Here is a 14,058-nt window from a genome sequence, read left to right as displayed (position 1 = left end):
ACAAGACAATCACATTGTCTTAGAACCACTCGGGAATCTCTAGGGAAGAGGGTGGAGCTGTACCGTGAGATTTCAGGCAATTGGACATCGTCAGATTCAGTGTATGGAACTGAGGCACCCCATGTGAATACATATGACTGACAAGGAGCAAAGAAGCCTCAGGGACATGGGAAATTGACAATGCCTTCCTTACAGGTCAGGATCAGTGGACAGAAATGCCTTCTTCAGACCACAGCAGGAATGTTGATAGAGAGTGTGAATCATTTCCAAATGATTAACTAGTGTGTGCAAAACTCTAATCTGTAGCTTCCTCTTCTGGGATGTTTATAGTCTGAGATTGCTGCCACCAGAGACCTCCTGCAGAGGTTAGCTAACTTCTCCTTTTTGTTATAGATAATAAAAGCACCAAGGTTCCTGGTTGCTGAGTATTTGGCAGTGCTTTGTCAGAGGTATACAGTTGCCCTGACCCCAGCTTTTCTGTACCTGTGTCTGTGTGTCTGTCCTTTCTTCATTCCCTCAGTCAAATTTCTGGGACCCAAGCTACACAAGACACAGTAGACACAGTAGAGATAGAATGAGACTCAGCATCAAAATAGGCTCAGTAATGCTAATACTTCCTATAACCAAGGGAAGCCAAGAGTTTTCCTTTAATTTGCTTTGTGTGTGTATGTGCATGTGTTTACGTGGGTGCATGTATGTATGTGTGGTTTCATATTCATGCATATATGTCTGTAAGAAGGTGTATGTAAATGCTAGTACAAATGTACTTACTTATGTGTGCATGTGGTATATATATGTATTTGTGTGTGTTTGCACATTTATGCATGCATATATTGTGTAGGAAGGTGCATGTGATTGGTGGTACAAGCACAGTTGTGGGCATGTGGAGCTCATACATACTACAAGCCCAGTTGCCATCCTCATGAACCATAGCCACCTCTGTGAGCGAGGGTCTTTCTGTCACTGAGATCCTGATCTTACCAATCAGGCTAGACTCTCTGTCCAGTGAGCCGCTAGAATCCTCCTGTCCTCACCTCCCCAATGCTAAGATTAAAGGTACTCAACAGAACTCACAATTTTTACATTAGTGTAAGGAATCAAACTCAGGACCTCAGACTTAGATACTGAATGAACCGTCTCCCTAGTCCTGCAAATTCTTTCTCAGTCATGGGTTTCTAAAATTTCATTCATAATTCAACACCTTTCTTTTATACCTCAGATCTTGATAGTGGCTTCAGTTGGAGATGGCTTCACTGGAGATATTGGAATTGATGATCTGTCATTCATGGATTGTACCCTATACCCAGGTAAGAGAGAGCATTTCCAAATCTGTTTATTTGGAAGAATCAACGAGGAAATAAATACTTCATATTCAGGAGTAAACTCGAGTGCCCTCCTTTTTGCAGTTTTTTAAATATATTGACACTGGAAAAATAGAGTAAATCTCTGCTAATAAATAGTCTTAAAACTGAAACATAGGAAAGCTGTTTGAAACTGTTTTTAATCTCTTGTCATATACAAAATACTACGAAGTCATATCTGAAGTTATGATCTTTGTGAGACTTAAGTGATTGTAAAAATAATTATTCCAACGTAGTAATTATTGAGTTGTTTATAGACTCATTGTGGTTTTTAAACTTCATCAACATCTCATTCGTCTTCAGTGACACTGGTATTCTAAATTTAGGATGTACTCTTAACTATTCCTAGGAACTGTTTTCAACCTATTGTTTCCATATTTTTGATTTATATCTATTGAAAAGAGACTATATATATATATATATATATATATATATATATATATATATATATCTTCACTTGCAACCTTTCTCCTAAACTCCATATCTGTGCTCAACATCTAATAAGAATCACAGTGATAAGGAAGAAACCCACTAAGATTTAGAACAGCCCAGGCTTGGAACATGGTGTGGAGAAGGGGATGCTCCCACTCTACAATGCAAAGTAGTCTAGAAAAACTGGCAGTGAAATTCATAAATATCACTCTGGTACTCAGACTGGATGCTCTTAAATCAAATGACATGGGAGACACATGTCACTTACTGAGTATACGGGGATCTAAGAGTACCTGATTTGTTGATATCATTTTGTTGTGGTTTGTTTGTCTTTTGAAATAGGATTTCTCTTTGTAGCACTCACTGTCCTGGAACTTGCACTGTAGATCAGGCTGGCCTCAAATTCAGAGATCACCTCTGCCTGTCTGAGTGCTGGGATTAAAGGTATGAACCACCACACCAGCTGGATTGTAAAATTTTTAACTAAGCATTGTCCCCTCACTTTGGCATTCCTGTGTGAAAGACCTTAAAGCATGTTTAGAGGCTGCACCCTACTTCCTTCTATGTAATCAGGATCCTTCCCCATCTCTTCATTCTGGCAATACTGGCTGATGTCAATGGTGTCTAGCTATTCCACAGAACATTATACAAAATTAAATCTTTCTATGGGAGCCCAGTAATAAGGCAGATTCATCACTCATTCATATTTTGGTAAATGTGCCCATTCCATATGCATATGCCTGGTCATCTTTTGGCTCAGATATTTCTAGAACCAACTCACTCATTTGCTCTTGCCTAAAGCCAGCTTTGTTTCAAAGAGGATTATTTTATTTGCTGATCTATTGTTGCTTTTTATTGCTTTATTAATAAGTAATGCTCAGGAATCATATATTAGGGTATCAATCTGATAGATCCTCAGAGTGACAAAGAAAAGATCAGCTGACCTCCTCTCCACCTTCTCATATTGAAAGGACCCTTAAATATTTTCAAGCCTCTCCTTATGCCTCTTTGAGTCTCTCTATCTTCCTATGAGTTCACCAGAAAACACCATGGTTCATTCCAGCCTGCATTCTACCCTCCAGACTCATGGCCCAACTCCATTGGAGGTCTTCAAGCAACAATACAAACAAGTCTCTCATAACATTTTCCCTTTTTTGTCTAATAAAAGGAACTACTTTATTTAAGTCTAACATAGTAAAACTATATGCAATAAGATCAATTATTTAATAAGAATTACATTTACAATGTTCAGTCCATGTGTATTAGGCAAGCGCACAAAAACTACTTCATTATCTATTCTCTCTTGGAAACTTTCAAGTTTTGGAACTAATTTCCTTTCTATAATAACTAAGAAAAACTGTAGCTATGACTACTTAGTCTTCCACCCCATCAGAGACCCCTGAAAGTGTTTTAAATGCCATATTCTGTTTCTCTCTGAAGTATTTGAAGAACATTCATCTATTTAAAATATATCTCTTTTACCTTGAAAACATACCTAACATGACTCTAAGTTTGGTTGTTATAGATGACTAACTAACATGTCTTTCTTTATTATCCAAAATATCTTTCAAATACTAAACGTTACATTACATTTTAAAATGAGCTGCCTAGATACAATGCCTTAAATAGGAATAGAAATATATATAGTAAAACAAAAATTACATTAACTTTGTATCAATACACAAAAATATCTTAAGAATAGAAACATTATACATTATAAAAAATCATATTAAATTTGTATCAATATACAGAAATATCTCAAACAAGAGTAGAAGCATATATGCAGTATAATAAAATATCCTTAAATTTCTATCAATATATAAAAACCCACACCACTGTAAAATATTTGACACAAGTAGTTTTATTTAATTTAAAAGTTGATTCAATAATCTACTTTTTTATCCAATTGTTTCTATATCCCACCTTTTTTCCCCTCCTGAATCTAATCTCCTTTGCTTAGTTTCTTCTCTGACCATGATCAATAACCACTTGCAGTCAAGCCCCTTAAATGATGACAGCATTTACCAAACAACCAAAAACTACTCACCCCATATCTTGGGAATGTGGGCATTGTGTTCTTAAAACTACTTCCTACTGTCTAGAGGAGATGACATCTTTAGGGAACCCAGAAAAAAACTGAGATAAAGACCAAGTCCTAGGAGAGCTTGCTGTTGTCCAGTGTTGGTATGGTGGGAAAGTGCAAGGCTTATCTGAAGTTCTGGCAGGAGTATTCTGTGATGTTGGACAATTCTAATTAACTACCTTGATATTGTTCTAAGAAGTTTGTAGTTCAAGGCTGATTTTGATTCATATTTGTCATCTTAGTAGCATTACCACAATTCAGGTGGAATCATCATTGTAAGGCCCCATCATCCTTTTGGAAATTTCAAAAGTCTCTGATAGGAATGGTCATGATTCACTGCAGAAAACCTAAACATTTTAAATATCATATGCAACAGATCTTGGAGAGGTAAAAGGACAACAATCTATTCAATATATAAGAGATTCACAAGCCTAATTTCTAATTACCTGTTTTGAACTGTCATCTGAAATCTTACACAGGAAGCTAAATCAAGTCTATTTCTAGAATTAGTTAGTACCCTATATGACCATTAATATCATGACATAAAGTTTAAATATATATAAATTTTATAAAACTTGAGATAATATTTATATCTTATAAAAGTTTTAAAGAGTCAAAGTAAAGCCAACAGATTGAGTTGCCAATAGAATAGTCCCTTCATTTTGGTTTTTCTTCTGTTCCATACCAGGTGACTCTTCTGAAATGAAGCAAAGGTCTTAGATTTTCCTCTAACAAGCACGCTTGGGTTTAGAGAAGAATACAGTCACACTCCAACTCCAAAGCAAACCTTAATTTTTAATTGAGTTGGGACCACAAAAAGACCATTTGCCTTATATGTCTGTAGAGAAAAGCAGAAACAAACATTTGGAAAGATTTATATAAATTTTTTATTGGAAATTAAGCATTAAGCCAATTTACTCTTTTTCTTAGGATTGGCTCTGGATTATTCATCTTTCTTCAAATGTCTTATTTATCCATTGGTCTTTAGATATTTTTTAGTGGGATATTTTTCTTCTCCTGTAAAGACAAAAACAAAACCCTGCCCTAACCTTTACTTTGGGGAGTTTCCCTTTTTGGCAGGTTTTTCTGATCAAATAAAAGACATTTATTAGTCTTATAAGTTAATTTATTGAAATGGCCATGCAGTTTGATGAACTATCACTTCTCCTCATCAGCAGTTTTCTCCTGCTTTAATCTAATCTTTATCTATTTTGATAGTATTTTATTCTCCTGTAGAAACAAAAGCAAAACCCCATCCCCAGTGTAAGACATATCCTAGTTTCCATTCTGAGGTCAATACATCTTTTAAGTATACCGACTGATTTAATTCAGCAGTTTTTTTTTCCCTAGTATCCAATATCTCTCCTGAACTTTTTGTTGTATCTGTAGAAGTTATTCTGCTTAGTCATAGCCAGAGCTGTATGGTTATTAACAACAGGTATTATGTCTTTTAATTGCCCTGTGGTTGAGTTTCTCTGATGCTGACAGGCCAACTTTGATATTAGAGCCTCCAGGAGGGCCCTTAGTGCATTCCCCATGGCAAATGGTTACCTTGCCTGTCCCTTGTTGATCTATATTCATTAGTTCAATGCTGGCCTTTGCCATATTATCTGCATACTCCAGAAGGCTGGGACCCTCTGTTTGAATCATTTCTAGGAAGAACATTGTTTTTTGGAACATCTTGCCTCCAATCCCTTTTCAGATGACCTTGTTTACAACAAAAATTTTGATGTTTCTTAAAATTTCTAGAAATTACTTCTTTTATCAAAGCAATATCTTAAGTGTGAGATACAATAACAATAGTAGTACTTCCAATTCTTTCAACTATTGATGCTAATTTTGCTGTAAAAGACCTAGTCATCTTTTTGCATTATGAATTAGCACGTTTTTATTTTTGTTTTTACTTTTGGAGATAGAGTTTCTCTGTGTAACAGTCCTGTCTGTCCTAGAACTCACTTTGAAGCCCAGGGTGATGTGGCGACGTAAATGAATGCAGACAGATTATATAGATATATACAGCTTTAATAAGGAAATAGACTTACAGGACCACAGGTTCCCGTGGAGAACAGGAAAAGCTGAGCAAAAAGGGCTGCTGGGAACACGCCGGGCAGATTTATCAGTAAACATTAGCCCAAGGCGAACACGCCCCCAATGGGTGGGGCTATATCCCTACATCGTGACCTTGAACTTACAAATATCCACCAGACTCAGCTTCCTGAGTGCTGGTATCAAAGGCATATGCCACCACTGCCCAGCCTCAATTAGCCATTTTAAATGCCAAAGATTCAATTAATAGATGTCTCACTTCTGAATCTGATATCATGCTATTTACATCTGATGTTAATCTTTGTAAAAAGAATCAGTGAAGACTTTTGGGGGGCCTTGTATAATTTTAGTAAATGACTCAGTCCTCTTTCCTGATTTTTCAATCCTAAGAGTCCTATCACAAACAAAGTAAAACCAAACTTCAATTAAGAGCTGAGGAAGAATAAATGACTGGATCCCTCAGACTTCATAACTTCCCTTTCTATGGTGAGTCTTTATATTCTGCAACTATAAAGAAAAGCCTCCTACCTAATGCTTTTTCCTTTTCTCCAGTTCAGATCTCAGTCTGGACTTACACTCTTCCTCTTCCTAGCATGTACTTCTTCTGGGTGTCTGTTTATTCCCCTCCAGTGATTTTTCCTGTTCTCTCCTCAACATCTGCTTATTCAGTAAGTACTTGGAACACCACCTACATAGATTCTTTTTGGCATTTTCTATCTTTTACCCATAAATTTAGAAAAAATTATTTTCTACACAACACATATTACCCTTACAGTAAAGTTTCTTTTTTCCCCAATAGCAGTTGTAGTTATAAGAAAGCAGTCATATTATTTGTTGGCTGTTTGGTCTCTAGCAACTAGCCAAGTAGTGGAATATGGAGATAATAATAAATATTTGCTGAAGGAATGGCTAGATAGAGCAATCTTAAACTTTTAAGTATTTTAGATTTCTTGAATATATATTCTATTTTATTATTTCTTAAGTATTAAATGCTTCCACATAAAAATTTCCTGTTGTATATCAGATGAATTTCTTGAAGGACTATTTTCATTTACATATAGCCACATAATATACTTCTATATCTCAAACACGTGAGTTAAGTTAGAACAAAAATAGCAGTAGTATCAATTTCCTATTCAGAACTCTGCAAAACACCCTGAAGTCCTAAGCTGTGAATCCACTTCCACATATCCTGCCTCCACAAGCAGGAACCAGAGTTGAAGGACCACATCCCTGTCTAGAATTTCTGTTGTTGAATCAGAGTATGCAGGAAAGAACAAAATTACAGCCCATATTAGGATATGACATGTGTACATTTACTGACATCCATGTAGTTAAGCCTTGCAGTAGGGTAGCAGGAAGTATTTTCAACCTTCTAGGACTGGTAAGGGCAGAGAATGTATAAATCCAATCTAGGGAACTCATAAATGGGCTTTATAATACAGTATATAAATATGTGTTTTGTATAATCTTGCATCCCTTTTTATAGTGCTAGGGATGAGATGGGAGCCCAAAGCATGCTTGACAAGTATGCTAGTACTGAACTACAGTCCCAGACCATTCCTATAAGGTTTTAAGTGTTGAGAACAATCCTGCTTCATCCAAGGTTGCTAGATGTTAACTGCTGAGTAGAATTAGTAAGTTTACTGTCTAGCCTTATGTTGAGAAATGAAGAGACTAGTTACCAAATGGATGTATATCTTAGCTCCATGATGTGAAATACTAGCACACTAATAATCAGATACACTAACCCTAAAAAGAGAGGCAATGAGTTCTACTTCAAACTGCAAAATATTATTTTACAGAACACAAGTGACTCAGATGACAGTAAAGCTTCAGGGCAGGAATGATCTTGCAGTGTAAATTTGTCTGATTTTAATGGTCAGAGTTTTTCCTACATGATTTCCCAATTTGGAGATTGAATCATTGTGGCTTTGGGGACACTGAAGAAGGAAAAGGAACACAAAAAGCAGGCTTAATTGCCACCGAAACTCTAGATTCTCCAGTTATTCTGCTAAAAATATTTTGTGGCTAATGGTGCCAAGGTGGCCAGAGTAGAGCCGCTGGAGGCAGAAGCAAAGATAGGAAGTGTCTGTTACAGACCATTAGTCCCAATTTTCTGCTTCAAGTTTAGGATGAAAAATATGAAACTTGAAAACCTGTCTGAACTATTTGGCTCTGTGTTAGCTTCATAACAAATGAGACTTTTGGTCCAAACCACAAAGCCCCTCGAAGCTGAATGTTCCATAAAAGAATGTCCTACAGTTTTTGTTCAATGAACACAAGCAAAAGTAAGACTTAGTAATACACTGTTTATATACTTCTCAGCTGTTTTTCCTCTGTTATCATGTTGGATAAGGTGGATGAGTACCTGTAACTTCAATTTTAGCCATCAAGTTGCTTTTAGTACTAACTAAACTATCATTTTTGTTCAGTGATACAATGATGTAGAATGAAAATTAAAATTCATGCAAATACAAATTATTGAACTAGTTTCCAAAGTACTTATGCTTTCTGTATCACCTATTAATTTTTATAGAAACCTCTAGACAGGTATTTATTCTTTTACCTTGTCTCAGCTCCAGCCTTTCTTTCTTCATGTATTGGTATGGGAGGTCCTTTTGTCTATGTGTTGATTTTATTGGTTAATGATTAAAGAAAACTGGCTTGGCCTATAATATGGGAAGAAGAAGGTGAAAATAGGAAGAAGTCATGGAGCTGCTTCCGGAGATAGAAGTGCTGAAACTTTTCTGGTAGGCCATGACCTTGTGGTGATGCACAGATTAATGGAGATGGGTTAAATTAAGATATAGGAGTTGGCCAATAAAAAGCTAGAGCTAATGGGCCAAACATTGATTTAATGAATACAGTTTCTGAGTGATTATTTTAGGTCTAAGCTAGCCAGGCGGTCGAGATACAAATAGTGGCATCCCCCAACAATGATTTTCATGCTATTTTTATATAACACTATTTTTATCTACCAACCCCAGGCTGAAATTTAGCCATAACTTAGAGTTCCCTTTATACTTATCCATTGACAATTTCTGTCAACGGCAACTTGGAATGGTTCTCACACCTCTCTGTTTGTTCCCTTATCTCTACCTCATCCAAGACAGCAGTATTACAACACAACTTTCTCAGTTCCAAGCATTCTCATTGGTTTTTTTGTCATAGTGTTCTCGTTATCTGAGAGAGAGAGAGAGAGAGAGAGAGAGAGAGAGAGAGAGAGTATATATATATATCTTTGTTGCTTTGCTCTGTAAATCATTTGGACCTTTTCGTTTTCTAATTCCTTATGTGTATGAGTGTATGACCGTTTGTTTTATGCTGATAACAACTAGCTTTAATTTTATACAAACAATTATTTTACTCAATATTCATTTTTATATCAATGCATCTATTCTAATTATCATTTAGTAAAACTGCCAGAATACTTGACAATGTGGTTATTTAAACAAGACCTTCATAATGACAACACAAGCTGACATCCCAAGGTGGCTGGAGCATGAGGCCCCTCTCCCAATTTAAGAGAGATATTCGGTCTTCTTCTGGGATGAGCCACTGATAAATTATCCAATTCCAGGGGTCAGCATTTTTTTTTTTTTTTTTTTTTTGGTTTTTCAAGACAGGGCTTCTCTGTAGCTTTGGAGCCTGTCCTGGAACTAGCTCTTGTAGACCAGGCTGGCCTCGAACTCCCAGAGATCCGCCTGCCTCTGCCTCCTGAGTGCACCACCACCGCCCGGCTTCCAGAGGTCAGCCTTAAGTACATGTACATATAAGCAATATTAATTAGACTCACACACACATGTGAGTGTGTATGAAAGAATATCAATTTAAAAAGAGGTCTTGAGGTTGAAAGGGAGTGCAGGGGTAGAAAAAGTTCGGGATGGGAAAGTGTGTGGTGGAAATGATGCAAACACAATATTCATTCACAAAAATAACAAAATAGATGTAAAGGTGCCTAGAATTCAGGGGGAACTTTTCTCAGCTGCTGTTTCTTTTTTCACATGCTTAATCATGTTTATTGTGGTATCATTCACAGTAAGTAAGATATGGAATTAGCCCAGATACCCTCCAGCACATGAATAAAGAAAATTGGTGTGTTGCAAATGGGGTATCATACCCTGTAAAAAAAAAAATAGACATCCTATTATTTTAAGGAAAATAAATGGAGGTGGATGAGATCATATTGAAAAAAAAAAAAAGACAGACAGGTCAAGTATTACATGGTTTCTTTTATGTGTGGAAGCCACAAACCAAAAGAATTAGAAGGCCCTTAAGGACTATGAAGGAGACTAAAGGTTGTAGTGGCATTTCTATTGTAATTGAATAAATAAAACTTTCCTGAGGAAAAGAAAAGTAAAAAAGTAAAAGTCACACTGCCCACTCTTATTGACCAGGTTTAATAACATAAACCTTTAATCCCAGTAGACATGTTTGTTTTCATAGAAAATTCATAGAAACCAGGCAATAGTGGTGCACACCTTTAATCCCAGAACAGAGAGAATTATAAAATGGGAAGAGACAGCTCTCCAGCACAGTCTCATTCTGAGATTCCTGGAGACAGGATTGCCATTTCAGACTGTGGTCAAGGTAAGAGCCAGTGACTAGCTGTTTCCCTTTTCTAACCGTCAGGGTGAGCCCCAGTTTTTTTCTCTGAGTTTTTATTAATCATGTTTCAGAACGTGAGAAGGGTAGAAAAGAAGCTGTGTGTAACCTGTGCACAATAATACCTGTTCTGAAATGTCACAGTGAAACCCATTCATGTGCACAATGAGTGTGTGTTAAAATGACAGTCAAAGCAACTCTGAAAAGAGAATGAGCTAGCTCAACACTCTAATTCCATCTCTAAGTGCTTTACCCTCCCCACCTTATTGCCTTCTTCATGGTCATATAATTTGTGGATGTACAATAGATATGCAGTACCAAAACAAAAACTTCTAAATTGCTAGAGGGTAAAAGCATTCATGGGCAGGGGTGGATGTTTGTATTGGGGACGCTTTCACTTCACTGAGAGACCTCATTTCTTCTCAGAATCATCCATGTCCTCTGAGAGCTGCAGGAAGACCTGCTCAAGGGTCATTGTGAGAGGCTGCACTCATGCTAGGTTGAGGTTCATGGGCTATCCTAATTTGAAGACTTCTGGTCTTGAAAGTGCCAGGGAATAATTGTACAACCTTAATCCCAAGTTTTCTTTCTACCTCTAAACTCACTTCAATGTAACAGAATGCTTATACATATGAAAATTTCATTTCATTCATGTTATAAAACAAACATACTTTGGAAACTAGGTTTTCTATCAACCATAGGAAAATAAACTGCATGATATAATATGCAGCAAAGAGCTATATTGTGATTTTTATGAATCAATTTCAAACAATAACTTCAGTAGGATTTTGTTGGTTTTTGGTGGCATTGTTGTTTGAGATAGGGTCTCACTATATAACTCTGACTGGCCTAGGACTTGCTACATAGTCCAGGCTGGACTCAAAGTCTTGAATCTGCCTGTGTTGGCTTCCCCAGTGCTGGCGTTAAAGGCATGAACTAGTCCACCTGGCCAGCAACTGTGTCTGAAACTTCACTTCACTTAAGCGGGGCTTACACATGCACTTTATTATTTTGATCATACTAGATCGAACTCTTTTATGGAAGTCGATTTGTTGTTGTATTTAGTGCCATAGGAAATACCTGTGCCCTGACCCTGGAGGTGTAGATAGTTCCACATTCTCAATTGTGTGAAGATTGATTAAATTTAAGCTCCAGTGACCTTATAGAATTTTAAATGAAGTCATTTCTTAACATGAAAGGTCACAAGCAGAATATATAGATGGTTACTTCTAAGAGACATAAATAACAGCTCTGCAAATTAAGTCACCAGTTAGATCTAAAGTTTTTTCAAGGTAAACTTTATCAAGGACTAGGGGTGGTAAGATAGCCACTCTGTCTATTTAATCATCAATGTGGGGATGACTGTGGGGAGAGAATTGTAGCATAAAACAAGCTAGAAAATCTGTTTTATCAAAAAGAATTTATTAGTGTAGCCTGAAGTTTATCACATTTGCTGCAAGGAATTCGCAGAGCAAGGAGTTAGAACACCAAGTCCATCTGGAGCCTGAGCCATCAATTTAGGAAATCTTCCACATGACAGATGTGCAGGTGGTTTGGTTTCCCTGTGGCTTAGCTGTGTGGAAGAAGATCAGATCAAAGCAAACTAATCTCTGCTTCTCAGTGGGGCTGGAAAACAGCCATTTGTATGTTGCCTCTGCAATTTTTGTTTCAACTGAGGCTCTCCTATTGTGTCTGTTTATTTCTTTAAAGAAACAAATCTATTATACTGCTACCAATTCTTAACAATAATAGTTCAAAACACTAAACCACAAATTTTCAATAAGATGAATCTTTGTGTCCACTCCAAATTAATAGACTGAAATCCTCATTCCCTGTCTGATGATATTTAGAGAAGGGAATTTGGGGCTACAGTTCAGATTAGATTAAATTATAAGGCAGGACTTGCAGATGGGATTCACAGCCTTATAAAAAGAAGAGTGGAAGACAAGATTGTTGTAATTGGTATGAGAACCCTATGATGATACTAAAGAGACTAAAGAATGAAGCAGAGGATAGGTATGACCCAATTTGAAGATATACTGTGAAACAACAGTGTTCAGGGCCAGTTGGCACCAGCGAAAGAGCAAACAAATAAGGAATAAACAATGTAAAATAGAGAGCCAAAAATAAAGAAAATATTATGGAGAAGAGTGTCTTTTTACATAGATTCTGTTGCTTAGAATCAGTGACCAACTCAGGCAAAAGACTGGGTCTCTGTAGTGAGACTTTCCACAGAGCCACTGCATCTGATTGGGTGCAATTCACTTAGGATTTGAACTATCTTTTGGATTTAAGGTCAGTGGTTGTTATCTTTTGTTTTAAGTCTGATACTTATTTGAGTTCTTTCTGAGGAATTTTAAAACCTTTGCAAAACTTAGTCTTGAGTGAACCTGGCAAACCAGGTGTCTCATGGCTGAGAATTGCTTAGGCAAATGATGCCTTCAAACAACTCCAGATAAGAGGTTTCAGTATGTAGAAACTGACTTGCTAGAGATATAATTAGGGTAACAGTAAAAGAGGCTTTTGCAAAGCCAGGAGTGGTCAGTCCATCAAGGCTTATTTCCCCTGCCACTTTTGCTAAGCCTGAAATTACATTCTGGAGTGATCCTTTTCTTCAAAAGGCCTATGCAAAACCCAACGCCAATTCTCCACATAGGTCCTTCACAAAAAACTAACTCAAAATGGAATAAAGTCACTCAACTATAAAATACACAGAAAATGACATAAAAATCTGGAGGACATTGGGTTTAATGATAATTTTAATTACAGCAACAAAAGACATGAACTATTAAATAATTCATTACTTATCTGGATTTCATTAAAATTATAACCTTTTTATCTTTGAAAGATATTGAAGAGTGAAAAATAAAATAAGTCATTGTTGGGAAAAAACATTTGAAAGAGACCATCATGATAAAAGAGTGCTATTGAAAACATCCAGGGAACTTTCATATCTCAGAGTTAGGTAATGAAACCCTGATTTGAAATTAGTCAGTATGTAGAGGGCAATGGATGAAATACATGTATTTGTATGAAAATGTCACAAATGAAAACTATTTTTATAATTAATATATGCTAATAAAATGATTAAAATTTTAAAATAATCAAGAGATCTGAACAAATTTATCCTCACAGTTATAAATGGGACAAATATGCAAATGAAAATATGTTTATCATACATCATTAAGGAATTGCCTATCAGAATACTGATGTATGTTACACAGATTTTAGAATCTTGAAAATACAAATGATGCCACATACTAGAAAGGATTCTCTCACTCAAAGCAAGAACGTCAAAAGGTTTGACCATTTTGTAGATATCTGGATTTTCTCATAAAAGATAGATTCACTAATAAAACATATTAATATTTACCAAAATACTATATGCATGTAAGAATTATACATGGATAATTGATGGAGATTTATTAATAATTGATAAAAATATGAAGGAGCCAAGATGCCTTCTGTCAGTGGCCCCATTCCACTTTTTCTTCATGTGTGTGTTCCATTACTCTGGTTCTATTCAAA

At 36.3% G+C, this 14,058-nt stretch overlaps 1 protein-coding gene across 1 annotated transcript in view; it reads left to right on the top strand.

Moving 5' to 3' along the window:
- The window catches only part of Malrd1 (MAM and LDL receptor class A domain containing 1), a 642,532-nt gene that overhangs the window by 194,849 nt on the left and 433,625 nt on the right, over positions 1–14,058 (top strand). The window contains exon 18 of the mRNA XM_057787647.1: positions 1,220–1,307. Coding sequence (XP_057643630.1) covers positions 1,220–1,307 — 88 coding nt within the window. The remainder of the gene's footprint in view (positions 1–1,219; positions 1,308–14,058) is intronic.

This window comes from Chionomys nivalis, chromosome 13, assembly GCF_950005125.1.
Source record: "Chionomys nivalis chromosome 13, mChiNiv1.1, whole genome shotgun sequence".
NCBI lineage: Eukaryota > Metazoa > Chordata > Mammalia > Rodentia > Cricetidae > Chionomys > Chionomys nivalis.
The sequence above is the reverse complement of the archived record's forward strand: the minus strand, read 5'-3'. Positions and strand labels throughout refer to the sequence as shown.